We start from the raw sequence: 24,771 nt of genomic DNA, 5'->3' as shown, positions 1-24,771 counted from the left end.
TTTAACAGTTGCATAGAAAAGGCAATTTCAGCAGGTCTCATTTGTATATATGGAGAACGTGGTGAAATTCCCTCTTCATCACACCAGTTAAAGCTGCAGGAGCTATACTAGAGTGACCAGATTTAAAAGCGGGCAGGGCACCTGCAGCTTTAACTGGTGTGATGAAGAGGGAATTTCACCAGGTTCTTCATATATACAAACGACACCTGCTGAAATTCCTTTTTCACTACAACTGTTAAAAATACAAGAGCCCTGTCCTCCTTTTCATATGGTCACCCTACACAGTGTGCATATATCTACTCCTCAGAAACAGCAATGGATAACCATGGAAATGGCCCCACTTAACAGGAAGTGCTGATCAAATTGGATTGCGGCAAAAGGCAAAGGAATGAGAGAAACTGATGCAACAGGGAAGCTAGCAGCCAGACCTTATTTTTATATTTATTTATTTATTTATTAAATTTATATACAGCTCCATGGCCGAAGCTCTCTGGGCCGTTTACAGAAGTTAAAACCAGTGAACATTTAAAGTGTACAAAATTTTAAACCATCAAAAATATAAAAACAACAGTATCATTTAAACCTTCTCTGGTACATGTACCAGCCAAGGCACATACATGTTATGATTGTAAGTAAAAAGGCTCCACTATAAACAACTATTTTTTAGGATGGCAAGAAACTGCAGTGGTCATACAAAGAGTTAACCAATAAGATAATAGGGTAACTCTGAATGTTGCCCAAATGAGGGCCTTCCAACCATCCACGCAGTCTGAGAAAACTGGAGCTCTGAATTAAATTCTTGAAACCACAAAGACCCAGAAGTGGAGGACCAAGCCTGATAAAGTCGTGACTAATTCCTTAAAGGGCAACCATCTAGAGCTAACTGCTATCAACCGATTATTTAAAAACATCCCCAGTTTTATAGCAATCCAGAGAAATTGCTATAAATCTGTGAAGATTTATAATTTAGTTTTACTGTGGCAATGGTTTATGTTAGTAATTATGAGGAATTTGTTGTATGCAATATGTTTTCATACATATGTTTGTTTACTTTTGTCATAGTTTTCAACGGGTCCTTCGTACTAGACCACTGAACGTCAAAAGAAGTTTGGTTTATTTAATATTGGTTATTTTTAAGCATGGTTCATTTTTTTACAGCACAATATAATTGTATTCTCTTTTATTGTTTAGGTGTATCCTTTTAAATCACACAGATTAAAAAAAAATTATCAGATTTTGTCATATATATTCATTATCACCGGTAAGCCCAACCCAGTTGCCTCACTGTTATGAGTGACCCAAAGCCCATCAGACTACCCTAGAAGCAAAAACCCCTAAGGGCAACCCCAAATAGTAGGAGTCTCAATGAAATGTCATGCTAAACATAATATAGTGCTACTAGTTTAATATGGCACATGTCTTTAATTTTGATTCTTGCATCCAGACCTCTATTATGGGTTTATATTCCAAGTTAAAATCATGTACTTACCAAATCTTCCCATCATCATCCTGCAAATCAAAGTTTTAGAAAATGCTTTGTTAGTGCATGAATAATGGGTTCCCAAGAGACCACAATAGAGAAACCATGAGGTCTTGACCCGAAGTCAATGTTACTACGCAATCTTTTAAGAAAGGTAGGATTATTACCTCCTAATGTCAAAGAGCAATTTTATTATACACCAGTACACTAAATTCTGAGATCCCAAGGGCCTGTGCACTCACAATGGGTTTTTTAAAAACCTTTTTCTTTCCTTGAACCTCTGCCTCCCTGTGCCATATCACAAATCGCTTTTGAAGCTCCCCTCAGTTCCAAAAGCAGCATACCAGCATACCATCAGCCCAAAAGCAGAAGTATGTAGCATAATACCCAATTTAATAGGTTCAGCACAACAGTAAGCCTATGCATAAGTTACCTGGAAGTAAGCTCCATTGAAGTCAGTGGTGCTCACTTTTGACTAGTAGAAACAATAGAGGTTTAACCAAATATCTTCAGTTTTTAATTGGAAATACAAACAATCTTTCCAAGACGTGTGGCCATTTAAACTGCAAGAGTGAAGTAGGAAGCCCATCAAAGAAAAGGAGAGAAATGAAGAAAAGCTTCATTATTTCCTCATTCTCTGATTTCCTGTACACTTTTCTGTCATAAGGAGCAGTAAACCTTGTTATCAAGTCATTCACTTGATCAATAAAGATAGACATGTTTCTCCCAGATACAGCTTGCCCACCACTTCTGTGCAATGCACAGCTACAGGGAAACCTTGGGTGTGTCCTAGTTCTTATTCTCAGTTGACCCAGAGCAAACACTGAGGCCCAACAGGTCTAGCTAATACCAGCTGAACCAAGTCTGCATACCAGAATATGTCCCAGAATCCCCTGCAGTGCACAGGGGGTTCCGTGCCAGACAAGGCACCATGTTTACTTATTTATTTTATTTACTTATTTATATAATCCCGGCTTTCTGCCAAAGAGGCAGAAATGCTGGAATCCACTGATGTAAGTATTATAGATACAAAATATGAAGGTCCAGATTCCCTTCAGCACACAATGCTAATTGATTCCAGAGAAGTGCATTCACAGCGAAGTGAAATAATGCCAAGCATCCAACTTTGTGCACACCATGGCAAAAGGATGAGGACAGCAGTGCTTACTCTGTGGTGGTGGTGAGCTCCTCCGTGACATGGGCTGTCTGGAGCAGCCCTTCCCGTTTCTGGAAGACAGGAAGGAGAAAGGAAATCAAGCTTGCAGGGATGTCAAGAGAATACAAAAGGCCACTAAAATGACCACCCAAAAGAGAGACCATGAACCAAGATGCTGCTGATATGTGCAGTTCAGGATCTAAACATTGATTTGAATGGCTAAATTAATCTTTAGAATGGGAGCATTGCCATTTTGGTGCTCATCCTTGGCCCAGTTATCTTTGCTGGGGAGATGGATGTCGAGAGAATCCTCTGTGAATGGCTCCCAAATCACATCAGTAATCTAATCCCTTCCTTATGCAAGTTATATCTTTATCCTACTTTTCCGCCAAGGAGTTTGGCGGGGTGCTCTCTCACCCTGCCATGTTACCCTCACAACCACCCTGTGAGGTAGGTTAGACTGAGACCATGATGGGCCTAAGGCCACTCCAGTGAGCTTCGTGGCTGAGAGGGAATTTCAACTCAGGTCTACATGGCTCTAGTCCACACTCTAGCCACTACAAAGGTAATGTCTGAACTGGGCCTGTGAAAGTTTGCTACCAGTTTATCATGAAAGACTGAACTCTTTCTGAATTGTGAATGCAAAGGCTGCTTGGCCCAACGAAACAAAACGAAGTGTTATTCACACAAAAGCAGTAATGCCACCGTAGGCATGTAGCAGGCATTCCTTTGGAGCAATACGGGCCAACCCTATGCAGACTGACACCCCTAACTCTATCTAGAATATCCAGCTGTAATGGTATGGTTAAATCAACTAAAAATTCCTTCCCTTTCTATATGGATGTGTATTGCTCCGTACACACCTGGCCCACAGCACCATTATCGTGTAATTGCATCAAAATCACACCCTAAATATTCATTATTTTTCTACTCTTAATCAAGACAGGCAGAAGAAGGGCAAACATTCTCCTCCTTAAAGTAAACTCCCCGCCACCTAGTGGTGCTTTTTTTAAAAAAAAAAAGCAGCAAGGTGATTGACAGATGTATTATGAGGCACTGTTCAGTGAATTGCATTCCCTGCTAGAGATCCATTTTCTTCTCCACCAAACAGAGATAATAAAGCAGGGCGACAGCTTTCAACGGAGAAGGCTGCTTAACCGGAACGTCCAGATACACTCCTCGGCCTTCAGCGAAAGAATGCCGGCCCACTCCTAAGTGACCACGGCTTTAAACGAGAAACAAATCTCCAAACGCAGAGATGCATTCATCTCTCACATTCTGCCAAGGCTTTTATACGTGCTAGAAATTGGACGGCACCTTTGGGGACTTGGCAAATTTACGCCAGCAGTTGATCCAGCCGTGCTGTTATTGTAATTGTCTTATTTTCCCTGCAGAGAAGGTATCATCAAACCAGAGAGAACAAACAATGTCAACAGAGGCCTTACATAGGATATTGTAGCTACAACTGTTACCAATACAGAAAGGGTCCTCTTCTTTTTTTTTATCCACAGATTTCAGGGAGCTTCATCTCTGATGAGATGTGTGCACACCAGGTTCCCCAACCCAGTGCCCCCCAGATGTTTTGCCTTGTAACTCCCATCAGTTCCTGGCCCCAGCACAGTATCCGTCCCAGAATCCCCCGCAAGAAACCGATGTTCAATGCATCATTTCTGCTGTGGAAAGTGCATGCCCACCACCTTCTCCTGTCTTACCTCAAGATATGTTTCTGGGTCTTGGGGCAAGAAAAAGGGGAGGCAGTAGTGGAGAGCGAATTCCTCTGGGCAGGGATTCATCCGGTCATTCACGCACTGGTAACCTCATGATTAGACTACTGTAATGCACTCTGTGTGGGGCTACCCAAGTGTGTGGTTCGGAAGCTGCAGCCTGTGCAGAACGCAGCAGCTAGGGTTGCTCAAAAGGGACACCTAGCTCTGGTCATATAAAACCTGTATTAAAAGAATTGCACTGGCTGCCTGTTAGCTACCAGGCCACGTACAAAGTCATGCTATTATCTTACAAAGCCCGAAACAACTTGGGACCAGGATACCTGACAGCGCCTGCTTGTCATTTCGAGACGAAGAGAATGCCGCCATGAAGAACCTCGACAGCAAGGCCTTCCCTGTAGCGGCACCCACTCTGGAAAACCCTCCCTCTTGCGGTTCGGGAGGCAGAAAATTTAATCGCTTTTAAACGCCTCCTAAAAACGTATCTTTTTAATCAAGCCTTCCCTGGACTGTAACTTATTCTGGTTTTATGTGGTTTTAAAGTTTTAAATTGGATTTTATGGTTTTAGTTGTAAACTGCCCAGAGAGCCTAGGCTGTTGGGCAGTATAAATATGTAATAAATAAATAAAATAAAATAAATACTGCAAGGACATGATGCCCTTTGGGGGCAGGCAGCCAGATGCTCAGAAGTTGCCCCACCCCATTGGGGAGGTTCCGTTTATCTATAATGGCTAGTAAGTGTTGGCAGAACTGTCTAATCCAGGGGTGGGCAACTTGTGGACCGCCTAATATTTTGGCCTGCAGCTCCTGTCAGCCCTAGCAAGCATAGTCTATGGTGATGGCCGATGGGAATATTTGGTGGGCCAAAAGTTGCCCATCTCTGGTCTAATCTAATCCTTCTTTAGACGCCATCTACACTAGTGGCCATCACTTACAACTGATGGCAGCATATATCTTAGCTAAATTGTGCATCATTCAAGGAAGCATTTCTAAGACTGGAGGGAGCAATCCCGTGCCCCTTAGAAAGCATCTGATGGGCCATAGGATATTTTGGAGTCCCTGATCTGCTGTCTCCGACCTCGGAAAGGGTTAACGGAGCTCCGGCACTGCTTCTGCCTTGTACCTGGTGCGGAAGAACTGTGCCAGCTGTTCCCTGAGGTCAGAAAAAGGATCTCGGAGAAGGGGACAGTTCAGTGAGTGGGGTGGGAGGAGACTGGAGCAGTACGACAATGGAACCAGTTACCTAGGGAGGTGGTGGGCTCTCCCACACTAGAGGCCTTCAAGAGGCAGCTGGACAACCATCTGTTGGGGATGCTTTAGGGTGGATTCCTGCCTTGAGCAGGGGGTTGGACTCAATGGCCTTGTAGGCCCCTTCCAACTCTGCTATTCTATGATTCAGGATATCCAAATTTTAAAAAATAAGAGTTTCTTACCCTTACAACCACCACTTGCACAGAAACATGTTCAGGAAGTCGGATGGGAGCACGGAAATGCATGGCCAATGCAACAAGCAGATGGAGAATGGACACCAGGTTCTTGCCATGAATTGCTGGAAGGAAAAATCACAAACACTTTTGAAGGTAATTAAGAACTCATCTTTCATGGGAAGTTTTAGACTGGTTATCTGGGATTGGGGGCTTTTCTACATGAAGCTTTCAACCTGCCACTTTACCGAGGTTTCTGCTTCCAAATTCTTTGCATGACTAAAATTGGCTCCTTTCCACATATTCCACACACACATCACCGTAAGGAGGTGTCTCTCTGCCTTTCTACATGTTCCACTACACAACCCCTAGGTGGCTCCATGGTATAGCGGAATTGCACAAAAACACTGGGGACTCCTGCTGTCATTCACAGAAATACCAGACTTTCCTTGTTAGGAAAAAAAATCTAGTTGCAAAGTATGGGAGAGGCCCTGGAGGATTACAATGTCATGCGAAGCACCCACAAACTACCATCAGTGAGCGCACAATAAATGCCTCCTATAGAAAGGCTCTGGTTCTCTGCCTCCAGGGGCCCTGAATAATTCAGCCATCCAGGTAAGCCTTCCTCTTTATTATTCTCCTCTTTATAATTGTATAATTACAGCATCACACCCAATACAAGTTAGCTTCAGGCAGCTTTATTCCTTCCACTGCGGCCCACTACTCTTGCCTAAACTTGAAGCATTAGATATACCCTGTGTTCTTTCATGGTAGGGCTCAATCTAAAGCCTCTGTGAATGGGATGATAACCTCCTCCCCTTGACCCCAGGCTCGGAAGTGGATGAGGGGAAGATGGCCATGTGGGGAAAACCCTGCCAAATCTGCTTCTTCAGCTGTCTCTGCGCTCTCCTCCTTCCCCACTCAACCAGCCTGCTGCCCCGAACCCTGCCATCACCCCATCTGCCAGGCTCCACCAGCACACTCCTCAACTGCTGCTGACCACAGCGGGGCCAGGTGTCGTCCGTGACAGAGAAGCTGGGGCGTGGGTTGGGGAAGCCCTGCCTGATCACTACAGGACAAATCGTACAAAGATAAAAACCAATAAGTAAAAACAAAACCAGAGCTGCAACACATTAGCTTGGAAGTCCCGTTGGAAATCGATGGAATTTGTTTCCAAATCAACGTGCATTTTTGGGCCAGATCTACACTAAACAGGATATAACACTTTGAAAATGCTTTGAAGGCTCTATACGGAGTGTGTCCTGGGCTTCAACTGTTGTCACTACTGTTATAAACCGTTTTAAAGCAGTAGTGTAGATCCTGCCTAGGTTTGCCCAACCCGTGAACCATTAAGCCGAGGGTTACCCAGCAGTCATATATGGCACTCTATTGGGGGCGTGAGAAGCTTCCTGTTCCTGTTGGCTGCCAGAGGCTGCAAAACTGGTTGAGGAGACAGAAGGGAAGGGAAACCAAGCACCCATCAAGCCACATAGTACATGGCTGGTGTCCTGTTTCTCAGAAAACTCCTGCTTTCGATGGGAGGCAAATGACGAGGCTTGCTAAGTAATCCACAAAGCTTTTATTAAGCAACAAACGTCTCTTCTACCTGAAGAGAGTCTAGCCTCTTGGAAACGTCTCCCATGGCAAATCTATGCAAACGAAGCAAGACAATTGTCCGCTCAAGGAGAATAGGAAGCCACTTCTCAAACGCCTGTAACTTCAGAGCGCCTGGTGCGGAGGCAGGTTCTGGCGTAATTGAACTGACTTTCTCACGCCTTCCTTCCGCCCCATGCGTTCGAGCTTCCGGCAGACCCTAGCATCAGCTAGCTTGTCGGGACGCTCACCTCTGGAAGAAACCTCACTTCCCACTAAGTGTGTAGAATTTGGCCTTGAGGAGATAAGCTCTGGAGAGGGCTGACTCCCAGCTGGGGAATCACCCGTGAGAGCTTCCTCCCCCACTTGTACAGGCTGGCTGGCGCTGCATCTTCTAGTTCTGAATCTGATTCTGATTGATTACCTGAAACGTCTTTTCCCAAAACAGGGGCAGTAGGGTTAGACATGACAGCTGGTGAGCTCCGAATCATTTGGGGGCCCATCAGTTGTGCAGGCCTGATGGTCTGCCTTCTAGGAGTGACACAGGAGTGTTTGAGATTGGTTTGCCAAAGAACTATGTGGCCCATTGACTTCAACATTTTGTTTCCAGAAACAACTTGCTAGGAGTCTCTGAGAAGAGCACAAGGCAGCCACAGCCCTTCCCACTGAAGATGGAAGTCCACTAGCCGCCATGACTAATAGCCGTGCTATATTAACCAACCATCTTCCCCTACCTGAGGAGGCTGATGCTTAGTTTTGCTACTGCAGGTTGGGGAACCCAGATCACTGGTGTTGGAAAGCAGCCCCTGGCATGTGTGCAGTGGCGTCATTCCAAGAGTTTGCATCGCGTTCAGCATTTCCACCTCTAGCCCTTCCAACAGATGACGGATCACTACCCAAAGTACCCAAAGCAGACCTCTGCGTTCACGCCCCCATTCTGGTGAAATGAAATCCAGAGACTCCCTCAGAACGCTCACGCAGAGGAAAGGAAGGCACAGCCAATGTACAGATGCAACAAACCGATGCTGAAAACGCAAGAGGTGGGAGCATTATTGCCAGTCAGCCACTGGTGAAAAGTCACCGACCCCATGCACAACTTGGTCTTACTGCAGGGCTGTATGCATTCTGTAATTCCCTGCAAGTGCAAGAAAGCACAGAATGTGACATCGGACACTGAAGCAAGCTTCCTGAAAATGTCAGCTGTCATTTGTTTTTGTTTTTAATTTAAAAGCAAGTTTCTGTCCCTTATGGCTGAAAATATATGCTGGAAAATGTGGGTAATACCAAGTCAAACATCAGTGTGGCGTCTGAATAGGAGCCTGAGGGCCAGTGGATGGGACCTTAGTATCCTGTACAGTCCCTTGCTCCACCCCACGATCAGCAGAAGTGCCATAGTTTTTGCAAAATGGGCTTAATTATGAAAATCGTGCAACTTTGCACAATTCATACAGGTTGCAGAATATTATTGTCACACCCTTGTCCATAAAACAGCAGAGAGCAGGCAGAAGGGGCGCTATCTTTCCTTCAAGTCATACAAATCTACGAAGCTGCATTGTACTATCAGACCATTGATCCATCCAGCCTAGTGCTTTCTACTTTGGTAGCAGCTCTCCAGGGAGTCAGAAGCAAATATTGTTCCCAGTCTTGCTACCTGGAAGCCTTTGAACTGGGGCTAGCAGGCACAGCCTGGGAGCACGGGCAGGAGAAGCAGGTTCTCTATCTAGCTACGGGGGCCCCCCACAACAAACCCATCCTAGTGAAGCTTCTTACAGTCAACATTCCACTTGATAGTCCAGCCGTGGGGTCGGAGTAAATCATGGACGGCTTCCAGAACAGTCTGTAGTTTTTGCTTCTGGCCGATTTCAGACTGCGTCACTTCAGCCACGTTCAGTTTACGGCCAGCTAGTTTCTCTGGGTTGGAAATACGGACAAGATTTATCAGACAAGGCAAAAGGGACTGAAAGCAAGATCTCTTCATCATTTTCTTAGTTGCCAGTACAAGTCAGTTAATCCAGGCTCACGTACATGATTGGAGCTATTTTGTTCATCAAACCTGTAACTTGTCCTTATTTTGTTTATCAAACTTGTATCATTCCATTTGAGCCATACAACATTCTAGTAAGACAGGGGTGGGAAAACCTTTGGGGCGATGGGCAGATTTGGAAATTTGAGGAACTGTCCTAGGCACAACCATAAAATAGGTGCCAGGGGTGGGCGTGGCTAATCACAAAGGACAAATAATCTGCCCAGAGGGGGGAATTAAGATGGCAGCGGCTAGAGGCCCCCACTTTGCTTTGAAGCAATCTCAAGTGCAAGTAAGAAAATATTTAAATATTTTTAAAAAAACATTGGGAGGAGTCAGATGCCTCAGTGGACACCAAGGAAGGTGGATGGGTTCCTGCTGACACCACATTGCCAACCCCTGTAGTAAGACAATTTGGGCTGAAAGATGGGGCCACACCAAAGATTAGCCAGTGAACAACATGGCGGACTGGGAATGAGAAGCCAGGTCTCCTCAGTCCAGCTCCCAACACTTTATCAGTCTCATTCGGTCCACAGCAGCAACTCACCCAACAGCTTCTGTAGCACCTGCCCATCATAGACGTCTTCCTCGAGCTGCTTGACGATGATTCTTTCTTCAACTAGGACATCATTTATCCAGTCAATCAAAACCTGGAAAATGGAGAACGGAGTAAAAACAAAATAAAAAATGACTCCGTAGGTCCTACTGCTACTATTTGGATTTTATCCATTTTTTTTAAAGAGACGGTTATTATTAAAAGCAGTATTCCAGAAAAGCAAAGTCAACTTCTTATTAAAAACAATTTCTTGAGGATTAGTCAGGTTAATCTGCTGCTGTAAAAGCAGTGCCTTGTGGCGCCCTGAAGACTAACACCTTTATAACAGCATAAGCCTTCATGGACTAGAGTCCATTTACATCAGCTGCATCTCGTGAAATGGGCGCTACTAGTCCACAAGGGTATAATCTCTGAAGGAGACACAGACCCCTCCCTCATCCAGCTATAGGAGTGCCCCATAGCAGGGAGATGCCTAAGGGTGCCAGCAGCTGTGGCTTCACTCTGATCATAGAATAGCAGAGTTGGAAGGGGCCTACAAGGCCATCGAGTCCCACCCTCTGCTCAATGCAGGAATGCACCCTAAAGCATCCCTGGCAGATGGTTGTCCAGCTGCCTCTTGAAGGCCTCCAATCTGGAAGAGCCCACAACCTCCCTAGGTAACTGGTTCCATTGTTGTACTGCTCTAACAGTCAGGAAGTTTTTCCTGATGTCCAGCTGGAATCTGGCTTCCTTTAACTTGAGCCCGTTATTCCGTGTCCTGCACTCTGGGAGGATCGAGAAGAGATCCTGGCCCTCCTCTATGGGACAACCTTTTAAGTATTTGAAGAGTGCTATCACGTCTCCCCTCAATCAACAAAGCCACAATGGGCCTGCTCAGACAACACACTAAACCATAGTTAGGCCATTAACCCTTTTGCAGCATATGGTTAGTGTGCATGTTTAAACCATGTTTATGTAGCTACCATGGTTAGGAATGGTTCACATGACATGCTTAGTCACAGTTCACACGACACACGCCAACCCATGATGTTAAGCTCAAAATGCTTAACTACTGCGGCTTAACATGTTGTCTGAACATGGTCAATGTATCAAATTAAGGGCTATTACAACCTGTGCAAAGCATGGTCCATTTGATAGTTTATACTAAGCTGCTGCTGCTGCTACTACTATTATGAATATTATTTTTTGACAAAGTACCACATGACGTTCTGATTAACAAACTAGCTAAAAGTGGGCTAGATGGAACAACTATTAGGTGGATTCACAGTTGGCTACAGAATCGGACTCAAAGAGTACTTATCAATGGAACCTTCTCAAACTGGGGAGAGGCAACGAGTGGGGTGCTGCAGGGCTCAATCCTGGGCCCAGTGCTCTTCAACATTTTTATTAATGATTTGGACGAGGAGGTGCAGGTAATGCTTATCAAATTTGCAGATGACACAAAATTGGGTGGGATAGCGAATACCCTGGAAAACAGAAACAAACTTCAAAGTGATCTTGATAGGCTGGAGTGCTGGGATGAAAACAACAGAATGAAATTTAATAGGGATAAATGCCAAGTTCTACATTTAGGAAATAGAAACCAAAGGCACAGTTAGAAGATGGGGGATACTTGGCTCAGCAATACTACAAACGAGAAGGATCTTGAAATTATTATAGATCACAAGCTGAAAATGAGCCAACAGTGCGACATGGCTGCAAGAAAGGCAAATGCTATTTTGGACTGCATTAATAGAAGTATAGCTTCCAAATCGCGTGAGGTACTGGTTCCTCTCTATTCGGCCTTGTTTAGGCCTCATCTGGAGTATTGCATCCAGTTCTGAGCTCCACAATTCAAGAAGGACGCAGACCAGCTGGAACGTGTTCAGAGGAGAGCAACCAGGATGATCAGGGGTCTGGAAACAAAGCCCTATGAAGAGAGACAGAAAGAACTGGGCATGTTTAGCCTGGAGAAGAGAAGATTGAGGGGAGACATGATAGCACTCTTCAAATACTTAAAAGGTTGTCACACAGAGGAGGGCCAGGATCTCTTCTCAATCCTCCCAGAGTGCAGGACACAGAATAATGGGCTCAAGTTAAAGGAAGCCAGATTCCAGCTGGACATCAGGAAAAACTTCCTGACTGTTAGAACAGTACGACAATGGAATCAGTTACCTAGGGAGGTTGTGGGCTCTCCCACATTAGAGGCATTCAAGAGGCAGCTGGACAACCATCTGTCCGGGATGCTTTAGGGTGGATTCCTGCATTGAGCAGGGGGTTGGACTCGATGGCCTTGTAGGCCCCTTTCAACTCTGCTATTCTATGATTCTATGATTATAATATTGTATGATTATTATATTGTAAAATACAACATATAATTTAATGTATAATTCAACACATATATTCTACTGACTCCCAGGCTAGTCTAAGCTATTTAATTTTAAATGATCACATTATTCCACCTAAGCAACCTTCCAAGTTATAGACAAATGTGCAAGTCAGCTATATCGGTGGCTCCCAGCAGAACCACAAGGCATGATGTTCCCTTTAGTCTGGTAAGAAGTTATTGTCCTTCTATATTGCACTGGGATGGTATAGTTGATCTTTCCCAAAGCTATGGCAGTTGTGTTTTAATCATGCCCAAGCACACTCAATGCCTGCAGTTCTTAATCTACTATGGACGTGCTTCGCAGAGCAGGAGACAAGGACAGATTAAATTACATTTTTTGAAACCATTAAACATCACCATTAAACATCAATAGCTTCCATTTTTTGGACACACTCCCCCGCCCCTGCCCCCACTCCCAATATGCTTTGATTTTTAGTGTGCGCACAGAGGTATAAATTTTCAAAGAGGTGAATTACTAATAGGCCATGAAAGGATTATGCTGATGTAACGTCTTTCCCAACAAGGGAGCACATCTGTTGGAAAGCAAATTACACATTTGTTTGGTGGGAACGATCAGTGAACAGGAGTCAGCTGGAAAAACAATATCCTGTACATGGATCTTTTGGGTGAAAATCATCCATATGATGATGGATTCCTGCATTGAGCAGGGGATTGGACTCGATGGCCTTGTAGACCCCTTCCAACTCTGCTATTCTATGATTCTATGATTCTGTGATACAACCGTCCCTTACACCTAGGCCTTGAGATCAAGCAGTGGTGCCCTGTTCCACTGACTGGAGAGATTAAGTGTGCAATCCTGTACCAGAGTAATGCTGGCTGGGACTGGGAGGCTTTAGGTTTGGTTAGGCCTCATCTAGAGTATTGCGTCCAATTCTGGGCTCCACAATTCAAGAAGGATGAAGATAAGCTGGAGCATGTTCAGAGGAGGGCAACCAGGATGATCAGGGGTCTGGAAACAAAACCCTATGAAGAGAGACTGAAAGAACTGGGCATGTTTAGCCTGGAGAAGAGACAAATAAGGGGAGACATGATAGCACTCTTCAAATACTTAAAAGGTTGTCACGCAGAGGAGGATCTCTTCTCAATCATCCCAGAGTGATGATTGAGCGCTGTGCCCATCAGCCCGGGGGGGGAGAGAGGGGAGGGGGAAGAATGGCAGGGTGGGTGGCAAGGGGGCAGGGCGGGTGCGATCGCGCCGCGCGCCGCCCGAGCAATGCCGCCCCATGCCAGGCATTGCCAGGGCAAGCGCCGCTCGCCTGCTTGCTCGGGCGGCGCGATCACACCCGCCCTGCCCCCTTGCCACCCACCCTGCCATCCTTCCCCCCCCCCCAGTTTTAAAAAAACACCACTTACCTTCTCGGAGTCTTCGGGCCGCACCCGGCTCCTTTAACAACAACAAAAAAAAAATGGCGGACGCCGCAGGGACTCAACGTCCCTGCGCGTCGTGCGTCTGGAAGCCTGGGGGAGGCGCGCTAACGTTAGCACGCCTTGGCCCCGCCTCCCTGCTGGCATAAGCCGGCAGGTCTAGCAAAGCCCTATGATTCTATGTCTTCGCAATGCTAGCTACACCATTGCCAGGACAGATATGGCAGTGAAACTCCCCTGACGCACCAGCAGAACACTTCGCCAATGGAGCTGTTCTGCCTGCAAAGATGTACCAGTGGTGCGGTCAAAGCAGAGTGGAGATTGGGCAGGACCTGGACAGCACTGGTGAAGAGCACACTTACATCTATGTTATAATCTCTACTAGTACAAACCTATGGCCATGTGCCGCTCAGTGGCGCAACTTTACACTTTACCCAGAGCTGGTGAAGGAAATCTCCTTCCCATTGGCTTCAATTGGAATGGGGAAAATGTTAAAAATAGCCGTTTCCGTTTCAACGAGCGCCCCACCTATGCTGGCATGACACCAGTATATAAACCCCACAATGTTTTGGGTGACCGGAACTCAGGTGGTAAAGGCCATACCATGAGGCTGCATCTGTGACCTCATGTCGTGCACACTTAAGAGCTGACAAGGTGGAACTCTGGAGATCACAAACTAGGAGCGCAACCCCTTTGCGCAAGCAGAGAGCACTTTGCAAAACATTTGTCTCCTCAGCACACATGGGGAACAAGAGCATACTGGACCCTTTGGTTGTCAGGCGGGTGCTGATTAGGCCCTGGGTGCCTGTGTGAGCATCATAGAGGGCTTCTGCCCAGAAAGGCAGCCAAGAAACATTTTAATTTTTTTAAAAAAAATTCCAGGCTGCGTATGGCCCTCAGCCCAATTTGAAAAGGCCTCTGCATCGGTCCCTCCCCTCATCAGGAAGGGGGGGAGATGAAAAAAGATGGCGTCAAAGAGAGAGATGGTGGTGGAGAGGGAAAGAAAGGGGCTTTCTGACTACTTTGGCCCAGATCAATGCCACCATGCAGTCCCCAACCCATTCCCTCGGAGGGAACGAGGCCCTCAGCAGAAAAAAGATTCCCCATTACTGACAAAGAGAAAAGAGAGGGGGAAATGGTTCTAAATCGCCTAAAAATCAGGTCGTCTGTAACCCCTTCAGCCCTGGTTAGGCCTCATCTAGAGCATTGCATCCAGTTCTGGGCTCCACAATTCAAGAAGGATGAAGATAAGCTGGAGCGTGTTCAGAGGAGGGCAACCAGGATGATCGGGGTCTGGAAACAAAGCCCTATGAAGAGAGACTGAAAGAACTGAGCTTGGAGAAGAGAAGATTGAGGGGAGACATGATAGCACACTTCAAATACTTAAAAGGTTGTCACACAGAGGAGGGCCAGGATCTCTTCTCGATCCTCCCAGAGTGCAGGACACGGAATAACGGGCTCAAGTTAAAGGAAGCCAGATTCCAGCTGGACATCAGGGAAATTTTCCTGACTGTTAGAGCAGTACGACAATGGAACCAGTTACGTAGGGAGGTTGTGGGCTCTCCCACACTAGAGGCCTTCAAGAGGCAGCTGGACAACCATCTGCCAGGGATGCTTTAGGGTGGATTCCTGCATTGAGCAGGGGGTTGGACCTCTTCCAACTCTGCTATTCTATGATTCTATGAAAGTAGCTCTCCCTGCTTCCCATCGGCACGGTTCCTGCCAGCTCCACCTTCAGTTCTTCACACATAGAGGAGACATGCTCAGCTTAACTTGCATAGATTCCACATTTAGATTTCCCCACTTTTCCATTCTTTGAAATGGTGGCCCCATTCCACCCAACCCCACCCACGCACCACGTGGTTATAAAATACTCAGGTTTGGGGCCTGCAGTCCTCTATTGGTACACAGCACAGCAAAGGAAGGTCTTGCAGCAGGGATGGGAGGAGGAAGGGGGGAAAAGGTGCCCTTTACCTCTCTCCCCCTCCCCGATACCTGAAAGACCGAAACAGCATTACAAGGCCCCCTGTTCCAGGTTATCTGGAGCCCAGAAGAGGAGCACTGCTCTTATGGCATGGGAATACACAGCAGTATTTTTTTTACAGGTTACACTTATATTATTTATAGCCATTTTCCAGCATGCACAAATTGTACAAGTGTTCTCCTTAGTCCAGTGAGGTTCCTGTTGTGGGACCAAAGCCATGGAGTAACCCACAGAGTCAAAGAAATGCTGCCACTCCACACCCTTACCTCCAAAATCACCTTCTTTCTTTTTGTCAGCATCCCCCGCCCCCCACAAACTTTCTACATTCACAGAACCTGTTCCGTCTTGGCTGAGGAACTCTTGCCGATCTGCCTCTTGTGCGGCAGAGAATGCTCCAGAAGACCACGCCTTCAGGGCACATATGGGACTAGCTGGGCTGCTCCGTTACTGTCCTAGGAAGTGCCCAATGGATGCCTGCAGCTGCCCAGAGCAGTGTTCAGTCTAGTTGTGGTGGGCAAAGCTCATCTGCTGTGAATGATCTTCTTGTTGGAAAGCTCCCAAAAATGTAATGGGTGGAAGCACGCCCTGTAGCTCCCTGGGACGGAGTTCAAAAAGCATGCTTTGGAGGGGCTTTTCCAACAGCAGCGACACTCCAACACTCATATAAAGCAAGATTCACATTCTTCTCCCAGAGTTGCATTCTCAGATCCTGCCGGAGCTCTACACGCTGAGTGAGGCTGTAAGGTACTGAAGTGGTAAATCTTACCACTTTAGACTGGACATTTTTGGGTGCCTTCCCTCAAAAAAGCGTCTTGCAAGTTAAAAAGAAAAGACTTGGGGCCTTGCTAGACCTACCTGATAATCCGGTGGGGAGTAGGGGCAACGCCGCACTGCAGCTAGCGCGGGCCGTCGCCCCTAGCTAGACGTAACACGCGATGGGGTAAGGGAAAGCCCTGTCGCGTCGGCCATTTTTTAAAAAAATTAAAGGGCCATGTTTTCAGGAGCGCACCAACAAGCAGGTAAGGCTTTTTAAAAATAATAATAATAAAGGGTTCCCCGCTCCCCCTGCCCCCGATTTCCCCCCAATGTCTGATGCCCCCCTGCTCGCCAGTCCGCTCACCCGCTCAATTGCCCGCCCGCTCGCCCCCCCCGCTCACCCCCTCACTCGCTCGTCCACCCCCCGCTCGCCATGTCCACCCCTGCTCACTCGCCCGCCCTTCCCCCCACCCGTCCGGCCGCGATCTCCCCATCCTGGCCCCGTTCTTCTTCCCCTCCATCCCCGATCTGCTTGCCCTGGCCCCGTTCTTCTTCCCCCCCATCCACCATGTCTGATGCCCCGCTCGCCCACCCGTTCGCCATGCCCGCCTGATCACCCGCCCGTCTGATCACCCGCTCGCCATGTCCATTGCCCCCTCCGCCCTGCCCCCCCGTGATCTCCCCACCTTGCCTCCGCTCTTCCCCCCCATCTCTCCCGCCGAGTCCAAGTCACCGAACCAGCTACACCAGCCCGGGGCTGCGGAAAAACCGGGCCAAAAGTGGATCCGGTTATCCCGGGTCAAGGGAGGATTTAGCCCGGCCTGACCCCAGGATCCCCTGTGCGTCATCTGCACGCACAGCAGGGAGCCCGGGCCTCGCACCAGGCTAAACCCTCATCTAGCAACGGCCTTGGAGTATCAGGGAGTAAAGTTCTAGCCTAGCATTCTCCTTGCTGTGCTGGTTTTCTACTTGCAGGGTTTTTTTAAAACGTAGGCAGGCATCATAAATGTGATCCCCTTCCTTTTAAACTTGTACAGTCCTTCCTACCACCTAAGGACTCTCCCACCTTATTCCCACTACATGTACAGATCCAGCCAGTACCTCTGAATTGGGAAGGGTAATATATCCTTGCCCCAAAAGACAAGAAAAGGTATGCATTAATAAATTCCCTACCTTGATGAGTTCTTTAAATTTGGCATCCTCCTTCGAGTTGGGATCTATCATGGTGCGCTCTTCATTCTCCTCTGCCAGTTTAGAAGACAAACCTTTAGTTAGAGCCATCATGACAAGCAGACACACACAACCACACTGTGCCTTGGACGCGGTTTCTCAAAAATCAGCTGCTGTCTGATTCATAAATGGCAAAGCCCAATCACAGTACAAAATTAGAAATCAAATCAAATCGTCACGAGGAATGGGACAGGTCTAAGGATGCACCAAACAAAGTATTGCACCATGCTAGTTTCCTCAAAAGATGACACCGTTTGAGAATCAGGGCTTTTGATCACATGGCATGCAACATTTGGCTGTATGAAGAAGACATGGACCTTGTAGTTCCCAAACCACGGCTCTCAGGTATGGTGGATGGGTGATCAGTTCATTGTTTCATCATGACTTTCCAAGCGGCTTCCCTTTTTAATCTTGTTACAATGGCAGTCCCACTGAGTGCTGTAGGTGCAATCCTATTCCCATTTACCTTGGAGTAAGACCCATCAAACATAATAAGTCTTACTTCTGAGTAGACATGAATAGCTGATTAATTTAATAAGCAAAGCTTTCAGCCCTAAACTTATTATTGAGTGTTTTTAATTATGCTCCAAGACATCTTAGGGTTGACAGATAAGGAGAAATTTTTAATGAGTAAAAAACCATTGTCATCTTTTCGGCGCCAGGTCAAGACTTTTCTCTTCTCCCAGGCATTTAGCAATATGTAATGACAGTGGGTCTGGGTTTTTTGGCTCATCGTTTTTAAAGTTGTTATAGTGGTTTTAAATGTATGTGTATTCTGCTTGTTTTGTGGTTTTTAACCTTTGTATATTGTTTTTAAGTGTTTTCATCTTATGTGAACCGCCCAGAGAGCTTTGGCTATGGGCGGTATACAAATGCAAATAATAATAATAACAATAACAACAACAACAACAATAATTATAATAATAATAATAAAGTTGAGCATTGAGGCAGGTAGAAGGCTGCATAGGAACCCAAATTTGTTTTGAAATAGGGAAGGCGTCAGAACTGCTGACTCTACACATTCTGCAGCAACACTGATCCCACAATGCGTCTCCACCAAGGATTTGAACAAGTGCTTTGGTGTTGCATGAAGCCTGATCACAGTTCCCTTTTCATTCTGCAAACTCATTTCAGTTGAAGCAACCATATCCTCAAGTTATGTTTATTTTTACATATTTTAACTTCCTTAACTTGTTTCAGAGCCTCATGAGGCGCAGAGTGGTAAGCGGCAGTTACTGAAACCAAAACTCTCCCCACAGCCTGAGTTCGATCCCAGTGGAAGCTGGTCCTCAGGCAGCTGGCTCAGGTCGACTCAGCCTTCCATCCTTCCAAGGTCGGTAAAATGAGTACCCGTCTAGCTGGGGGAAGGGTAACTATGACCGGGGAAGGCACTGGCAAACCACCCCGCTACAAAGTCTGCCAAGAAAACGTCAGTGAAAGCAGGCGTCCCTCTAGGAGTCAGCAATGACTCAAGTGCTTGCACGAGAGGTTCCTTTCCTTCCTATCTTGTTTCATCTTCAGTGTTGATGAGGGTTGCACAAAGCCACCTTACTGTCTAGCCTAATCACAGCTTTCCATTGGCTATTAATTCAGAACCCTGCACTGGGTAGCGATATTTTACAGGAATGATGGGTTCTTGGGGACTTCTCTATTCTCTAGGGATTGGAAGTGTGTTGTACCACACCACACAGTGCTTTTGCAGGTGGTCTCTCTCTATTGGGGATAGTGAACCAGTAACTCAGCTCCCACCTCGTGAAGTGCCCTGCGAGTACATTCAATTGCCACAGGGGCTACTACTTCCTCCACACCTCTTTTGCCTCCAGATCAGCAGTAGACAGGAAGCATCTATCAGGATGAGAGTGGATTTGGCCCAAGGGCTTCCAGTTGCTGACTTTTACTCCATGAAATAAAGTCATGCCACCTAGGGCCTGCTGTACTTCTAAGTCCTAGAAGCAAGAGTGCAGAGCACTATAATTAGGCAGGGCTTGGGGACATTCCATACAAACCCCAAAGAGAGGTGTAGCATTAAAAGGGTTGGATTTGCCTCAAATTTAGGAAGGGATTGTGGCTCAGTGGTAGAGCACATCTTTGGCATGCAGAAGGTCCCAGGGTCAGCTTCCAGCATCTTCATGTAGGGTTGGAAAAGTTCCTGCCAGAAATCTTGGAGAGGCACTGCCAGTCAGTGTCAACGATACTGAAGCGTAAGTACATAAGAGCCATGCCAGATTAGACCAATGGTCCATCTAGTCCAGCATTCTGTTCACACAGTGGCCAACCAGCTGTCGATCAGGGATCCACAAGCACCTTCCCACCCATAGGCTTACTGCCTCTGATAGAGGAGAGAGCACGCAACCATCAGGGCTAGTAGCCAAGGATAGCCTTTGCCTCCAGGAATTTATCCAACCCCCTTTTAAAGCCATCCAAATTGGTGGCCATCACTACATCCTGTGACAGCAAATTCCATAGTTTAACTCTGCACAGTCTGAAGAAGTATTTCCATTTATTTATTTATTTATTTATTTATTTATTTATTTATTTATTTCACTTATATACCACCCCCATAGCCAGGGCTCTCTGGATGGTTTTATCTGTCCTGAAACTCCCATCCATCAGCTTCATGGGGTGACCCCGGGTTCTAGTATTTTGAGAGAAGGAGAAAAATGTCTCCCTATCCACATTCTCCACACCATGCATAATTTTGTTCACCTCTCCCCTTAGCATCCTTTTTTCCAAGCTAGGTGGACCAATAGTCTGACTCAATTATAAGGCAGCTTCCTATGATCCTATGGAAATATTTATTTATTACATTTTTATACCGCCCAATAGCCGAAGCTCTCTGGGCGGTTCACAAAAATTAAAACCATAATAAAACAACCAACAGGTTAAAAACACAAATACAAAATACAGTATAAAAAGCACCACCAGGATAAAACCATGCAGCAAAAATTGATATAAGATTAAAATACAGAGTTAGAACAGTAAAATTTAAATTTAAGTTAAAATTAAGTGTTAAAATACTGAGAGAGTGAAAAGGTCTTCAGCTGGCGACGAAAGCAGTACAGTGTAGGCACCAGGTGGACCTCTTTGGGGAGCTCATTCCACAGCCGGGGTGCCACAGTGGAGAATTTTACTTTTAGCCAGCAATGGCTTAAATTATCCTTGCATAGAATCTGCATAATCACAGCAGCACAAGAGGAAATTTCAGTTCCCCCTGGGGATGGGGGAGTGTTGAAAAACCTGTGAAAAGAATTTTTGATGTATAGAGAAACACAGTTTTTTTTAAAGTTGTAGCTTCATTAAAATAGTTGCTGGTGAAATCCAGGGCTGATCACAGTCAACCAGTGGCACAGAAAAGCCCAACACTATGGCCATAGCTAGACCTAAGGTGTATCCCTGGATCGTCCAGGGGTCAAACCTGTTCGTCTAGGTGACACACAGGGGATCCAGTGCTCAGGCAGGGGCGAACCCTGGATGATCCCAGGATAAACCTTAGGTCTAGCTGTGGCCAATCTGGCCTGTTCTCACTTTCTCTGGCACTCTTTCAGATTGATATGTCAAGTCTAACCCCCCAGGTTCTCCCATCACAGTAATACACACTCTTTCATTTACATCTACTAGTCCATAGGTAGGATTCATAGCATACCTAGTAAAGCATCTTCCGGATGGAGATCAGTTGTGGCAGGGGACATTGGTGCGTTGATAGCATTTTTACCCTCTTCTTGCAGGTCAGTCACTGAAACAAACAAAAAATCCCCCAAGAGTTGATAATTTCAGAGTGAGACCATTTGCTTCACTTTTAGCTAGAACTGAGCCAAGTGTTCTCCAGGTTCATTCTTTGTTTAAACGCAGAGATCTTAGCAAATCAAAAAAAACCTCCCTTATTTTCATGCCTGTCCACTAGTATTCTTGCTAGTATTCACAGCTGCCACTACCTGGCTATTCTTTCAACACTATTGTTCCCCAACTGTTTCATTCTTCCTCAAATAATCCCAGCCAACCAGGGATGACATACTGGAGAGATGATGTCACAACACTATGTAGCTAATCAGTCCTACCGATTTACTATGATTCCCAAGGGCAAATGACGTTCATTCAGAAGTGAACCTATATGGATCAGGTAGGCCATCCTAACCAACCTGGGATTACAAAACACACACACACACCTGCAGCTATTTCACTATGATCCTTGAAAATTCACAGAATCTTACAACTCTGGTGAAGGTTTTTGTGAAACAGGGTCTCCCCTTCTTTTGGCCCAGACTCTATTTTTAGCTGCAGTCATTAGGAAAAACTCTCTCTCTCTCTCTCTCACACACACACACACACACAGAGGATAGTGCTTTTCAGGGGAAACGGACATCTCATGAAGTGTATTTAATTGGTTTTTAGTAACAGCCAAGTTTATTCCATGTCTAAAACTGAAACTACGGTATGGAAACTCATAACACAATGACATCATGTCACATGGTCCATAACTAGATGTTTGCGGGGTGGGGGCAGCTTGACATGACACCCCTCTGCTTGTCATCACATCTAGTTCTCCCTAAGCCAATTAAAACATGCCAGAAAGTACACGGTACAGCACTTTTTAACAGGAAATATTTAGCAGGAACCGTAAGTGTAGAGTGAGAGAGTGAAACTGAAAATCCCATTTTCTGTACCAGAAAGTGCTTAAAGCTCTATAGACTCATTTTAGCCTGAAAGCAAAAATCTTCCAGAAACTACCTCATTGTGTGTGGATGTGCATTGAATAGAAAAGGGAGAAGGCATTAAGCCAGCCTTCCTCAACCTGGGGTGCTCCAGATGTGTTGGACTACAACTCCCAGAATGCCCCTGGCTGGGGCATTCTGGGAGGTGCAGTCCAACACATCTGGAGCGCCCCAGGTTGAGGAAGGCTGCATTAAGCTGTCTAACTCTTGCAGTGTTAAGAGTGATTTATGCTTCACACCAAAGACATTATTTGTTGCCCTAATTAGCACAGAAGCTGAATAAGGAAATTTAAATGGAGAAGCAAAGAGGATTTGCTTTCATTCCACTGTATCTGGCCCAGCACAACAAATGAATCCTGCAAACTCATGTTCAAACATCCACTCAGTTGTAAACTTGATCTTTCATCAACTGGAAAGTGGAGAAGAAGCAAGCAAAGACATCATCTTTGTTCCTGCAACTGAACCAGTTCCGAAGTTCACCAGAGACTCCCCCAGTTGCCTGTATATCAAACAGATGAGATTTCTAATTCTTAAAACAGACACACAACATCCATGCTGGATGCCAAAGCAAAGTCTCCAGGGAACAAGTTTACAATGATTGAACAGCAGGTTTCCTCTTGACTATACAAAAATGGGAACTAGTTCCAATTTTTAGCAGGATATGAAGCATTCCTCAAGGATGAGGCATAAACCACACAGCCAATCCTGTACTTTGTATGGTCCTTTCAAGCCACGTGGGCTTCAAAGTGGCTGGCCAGATGAACTAAGAACTGGGGGTCCAAAATACAAGGGAGCTCCTTTGCTGTGCAATACACTTTTCCTAAAACAACAGAAGTCGAGTTGCTAGCTAACAATTATTTTAGGATTCCTGACCAGTAAAACTTCATCTTAGCAGGTAAACTGTGACAGTGAGGAAAAGCTTGTAATTTCAGAGATAACCCAATATGGATTGTTGGGTCTCACCCTGCGTCCACTCGGTTCCACCACTGGATCACCAGTTTACACCCTGGTTCCATCTCCTGTACTGGCACAGACTACCGTCCCAACTGATTCTGCCGTGGCTCCATCCTGGTGCCCTCCAGCTGTTTTGGACTACAACTCCCAGGATTCCTGACCATTGTCCATGTTGGCTGGGGTTGATGGGAGTTGAAAACCCAAACATCATAAGGGCACCAGTTTGGGAATGGCTGACCTGACTTGCTGTACCAACAAAGACTGTGAATGGAGCAATTATACTTCCTCCTATTACACTACTACACCCCCACAAGCAAGCCTTTAGGCGAATATTACAATGCACTTCAATACATCCCTTTCCTCAGACATCTTAATCAGCAAATTTATGTTTAAATTGTTGAAGAAGGTGGTCTGAATTCCTCTCCCCCTTAATATTTGCAATATCTAAAATAGATAATGTTCTGGATTTCCTCAACATGACTCGCGTGCTCAGTAGCTGATGGAGGACCAGCGTTTATCTGGAACTAAAAATAAATCGTGCACAACCACACTCCCATTGCTGCCATCCAAAAAAGAGCTAGGGTGGCACAAGAATATGCCTGGACTTGTTCTTTTTTGTTTGTTTGTAAACCCATTTGCAAGACCGCAGGGCTCATTTCTATTTCTGAACTAAGCATTTGGCAAGCAAAGCATCAAATGCCCCCCCCCACACTGCCCACACCCCAAAAAAACAGACTTCAAAAGTTTGTCACGTTACCACTTGCTCTGGGACAGAAAGCTCAGGTCACAGCATGAAGAATCCCCCCCCCCCCAACACAGGTAGCTCTAAATGCGAAAAAGCAAAACCAATCACGCTTAGCACGTTCATTCCTACCTCCTGTTTTCTTGCGTTTTTTACAAAGCAGGCCTGCCATTCTGGCCCCCTGAAATGCAAGGCAGCTTGTAGTGTGCTGCTCTAGACCAGCCTTGGCAGTCCCAAATATTAAACACACACACACACACACACACACACACACACACAGGAGGCGGTGGATGGACAGGAACTGACCTGCAAGCCTGGGTTAATTCTGTCACAGTGACATGGGAGGAGAAGGCCAGGCAGCCACAGTTACGAGGGGTGGAAAGAGGAGGGTGGAATAGAGGCGCATGGCATGGCTGAGTGAAACTCAAGAAGAATGGGCTCTTCACATGGAAGCCAAATAGATGCCACTCTCTCCAAACCTGAAGATAGGCCATTCTCTTGGCTGCCAACTCGTGGGCCTGCCAGAAGTCACGTTTATCATGCTACTAGTAAAATCGCCGTTATTAAAATGGGTTAGGAGGGCAGACCGGAATGTTGCAAAGCCCCCAGGGGGCGTACATGCACCTAGGCAAGTGTACACAGGAGGACACATTGCACGCACCCCTGTGGAATTTGTGTCTGAAAA

The 24,771-nt window shown here is 46.0% G+C and overlaps 1 protein-coding gene across 3 annotated transcripts in view; it reads right to left on the bottom strand.

The window, feature by feature from the left end:
- Positions 1-24,771, bottom strand: part of PARVB (parvin beta) — a 56,564-nt gene that overhangs the window by 12,316 nt on the left and 19,477 nt on the right. For 2 of the 3 annotated variants that reach the window (XM_063134333.1, XM_063134335.1), the window contains exons 2-8: positions 21,325-21,414; positions 17,625-17,695; positions 9,949-10,051; positions 9,149-9,289; positions 5,795-5,910; positions 2,649-2,707; positions 1,490-1,509 (exon numbers count right to left, since the gene is read on the bottom strand). In XM_063134333.1, coding sequence (XP_062990403.1) covers positions 1,490-1,509; positions 2,649-2,707; positions 5,795-5,910; positions 9,149-9,289; positions 9,949-10,051; positions 17,625-17,695; positions 21,325-21,414 — 600 coding nt within the window. Of the gene's footprint in view, positions 1-1,489; positions 1,510-2,648; positions 2,708-5,794; positions 5,911-9,148; positions 9,290-9,948; positions 10,052-17,624; positions 17,696-21,324; positions 21,415-24,218; positions 24,320-24,771 lie in introns of those variants that run through there. The other variant, XM_063134334.1, reaches the window with a different exon arrangement.

Source organism: Elgaria multicarinata, chromosome 9 (assembly GCF_023053635.1).
Source record: "Elgaria multicarinata webbii isolate HBS135686 ecotype San Diego chromosome 9, rElgMul1.1.pri, whole genome shotgun sequence".
NCBI classification, from domain to species: Eukaryota; Metazoa; Chordata; class Lepidosauria; order Squamata; family Anguidae; genus Elgaria; species Elgaria multicarinata.
Note: the sequence above shows the minus strand (reverse complement) of the source record. Positions and strands in the feature narration are given on the sequence as shown.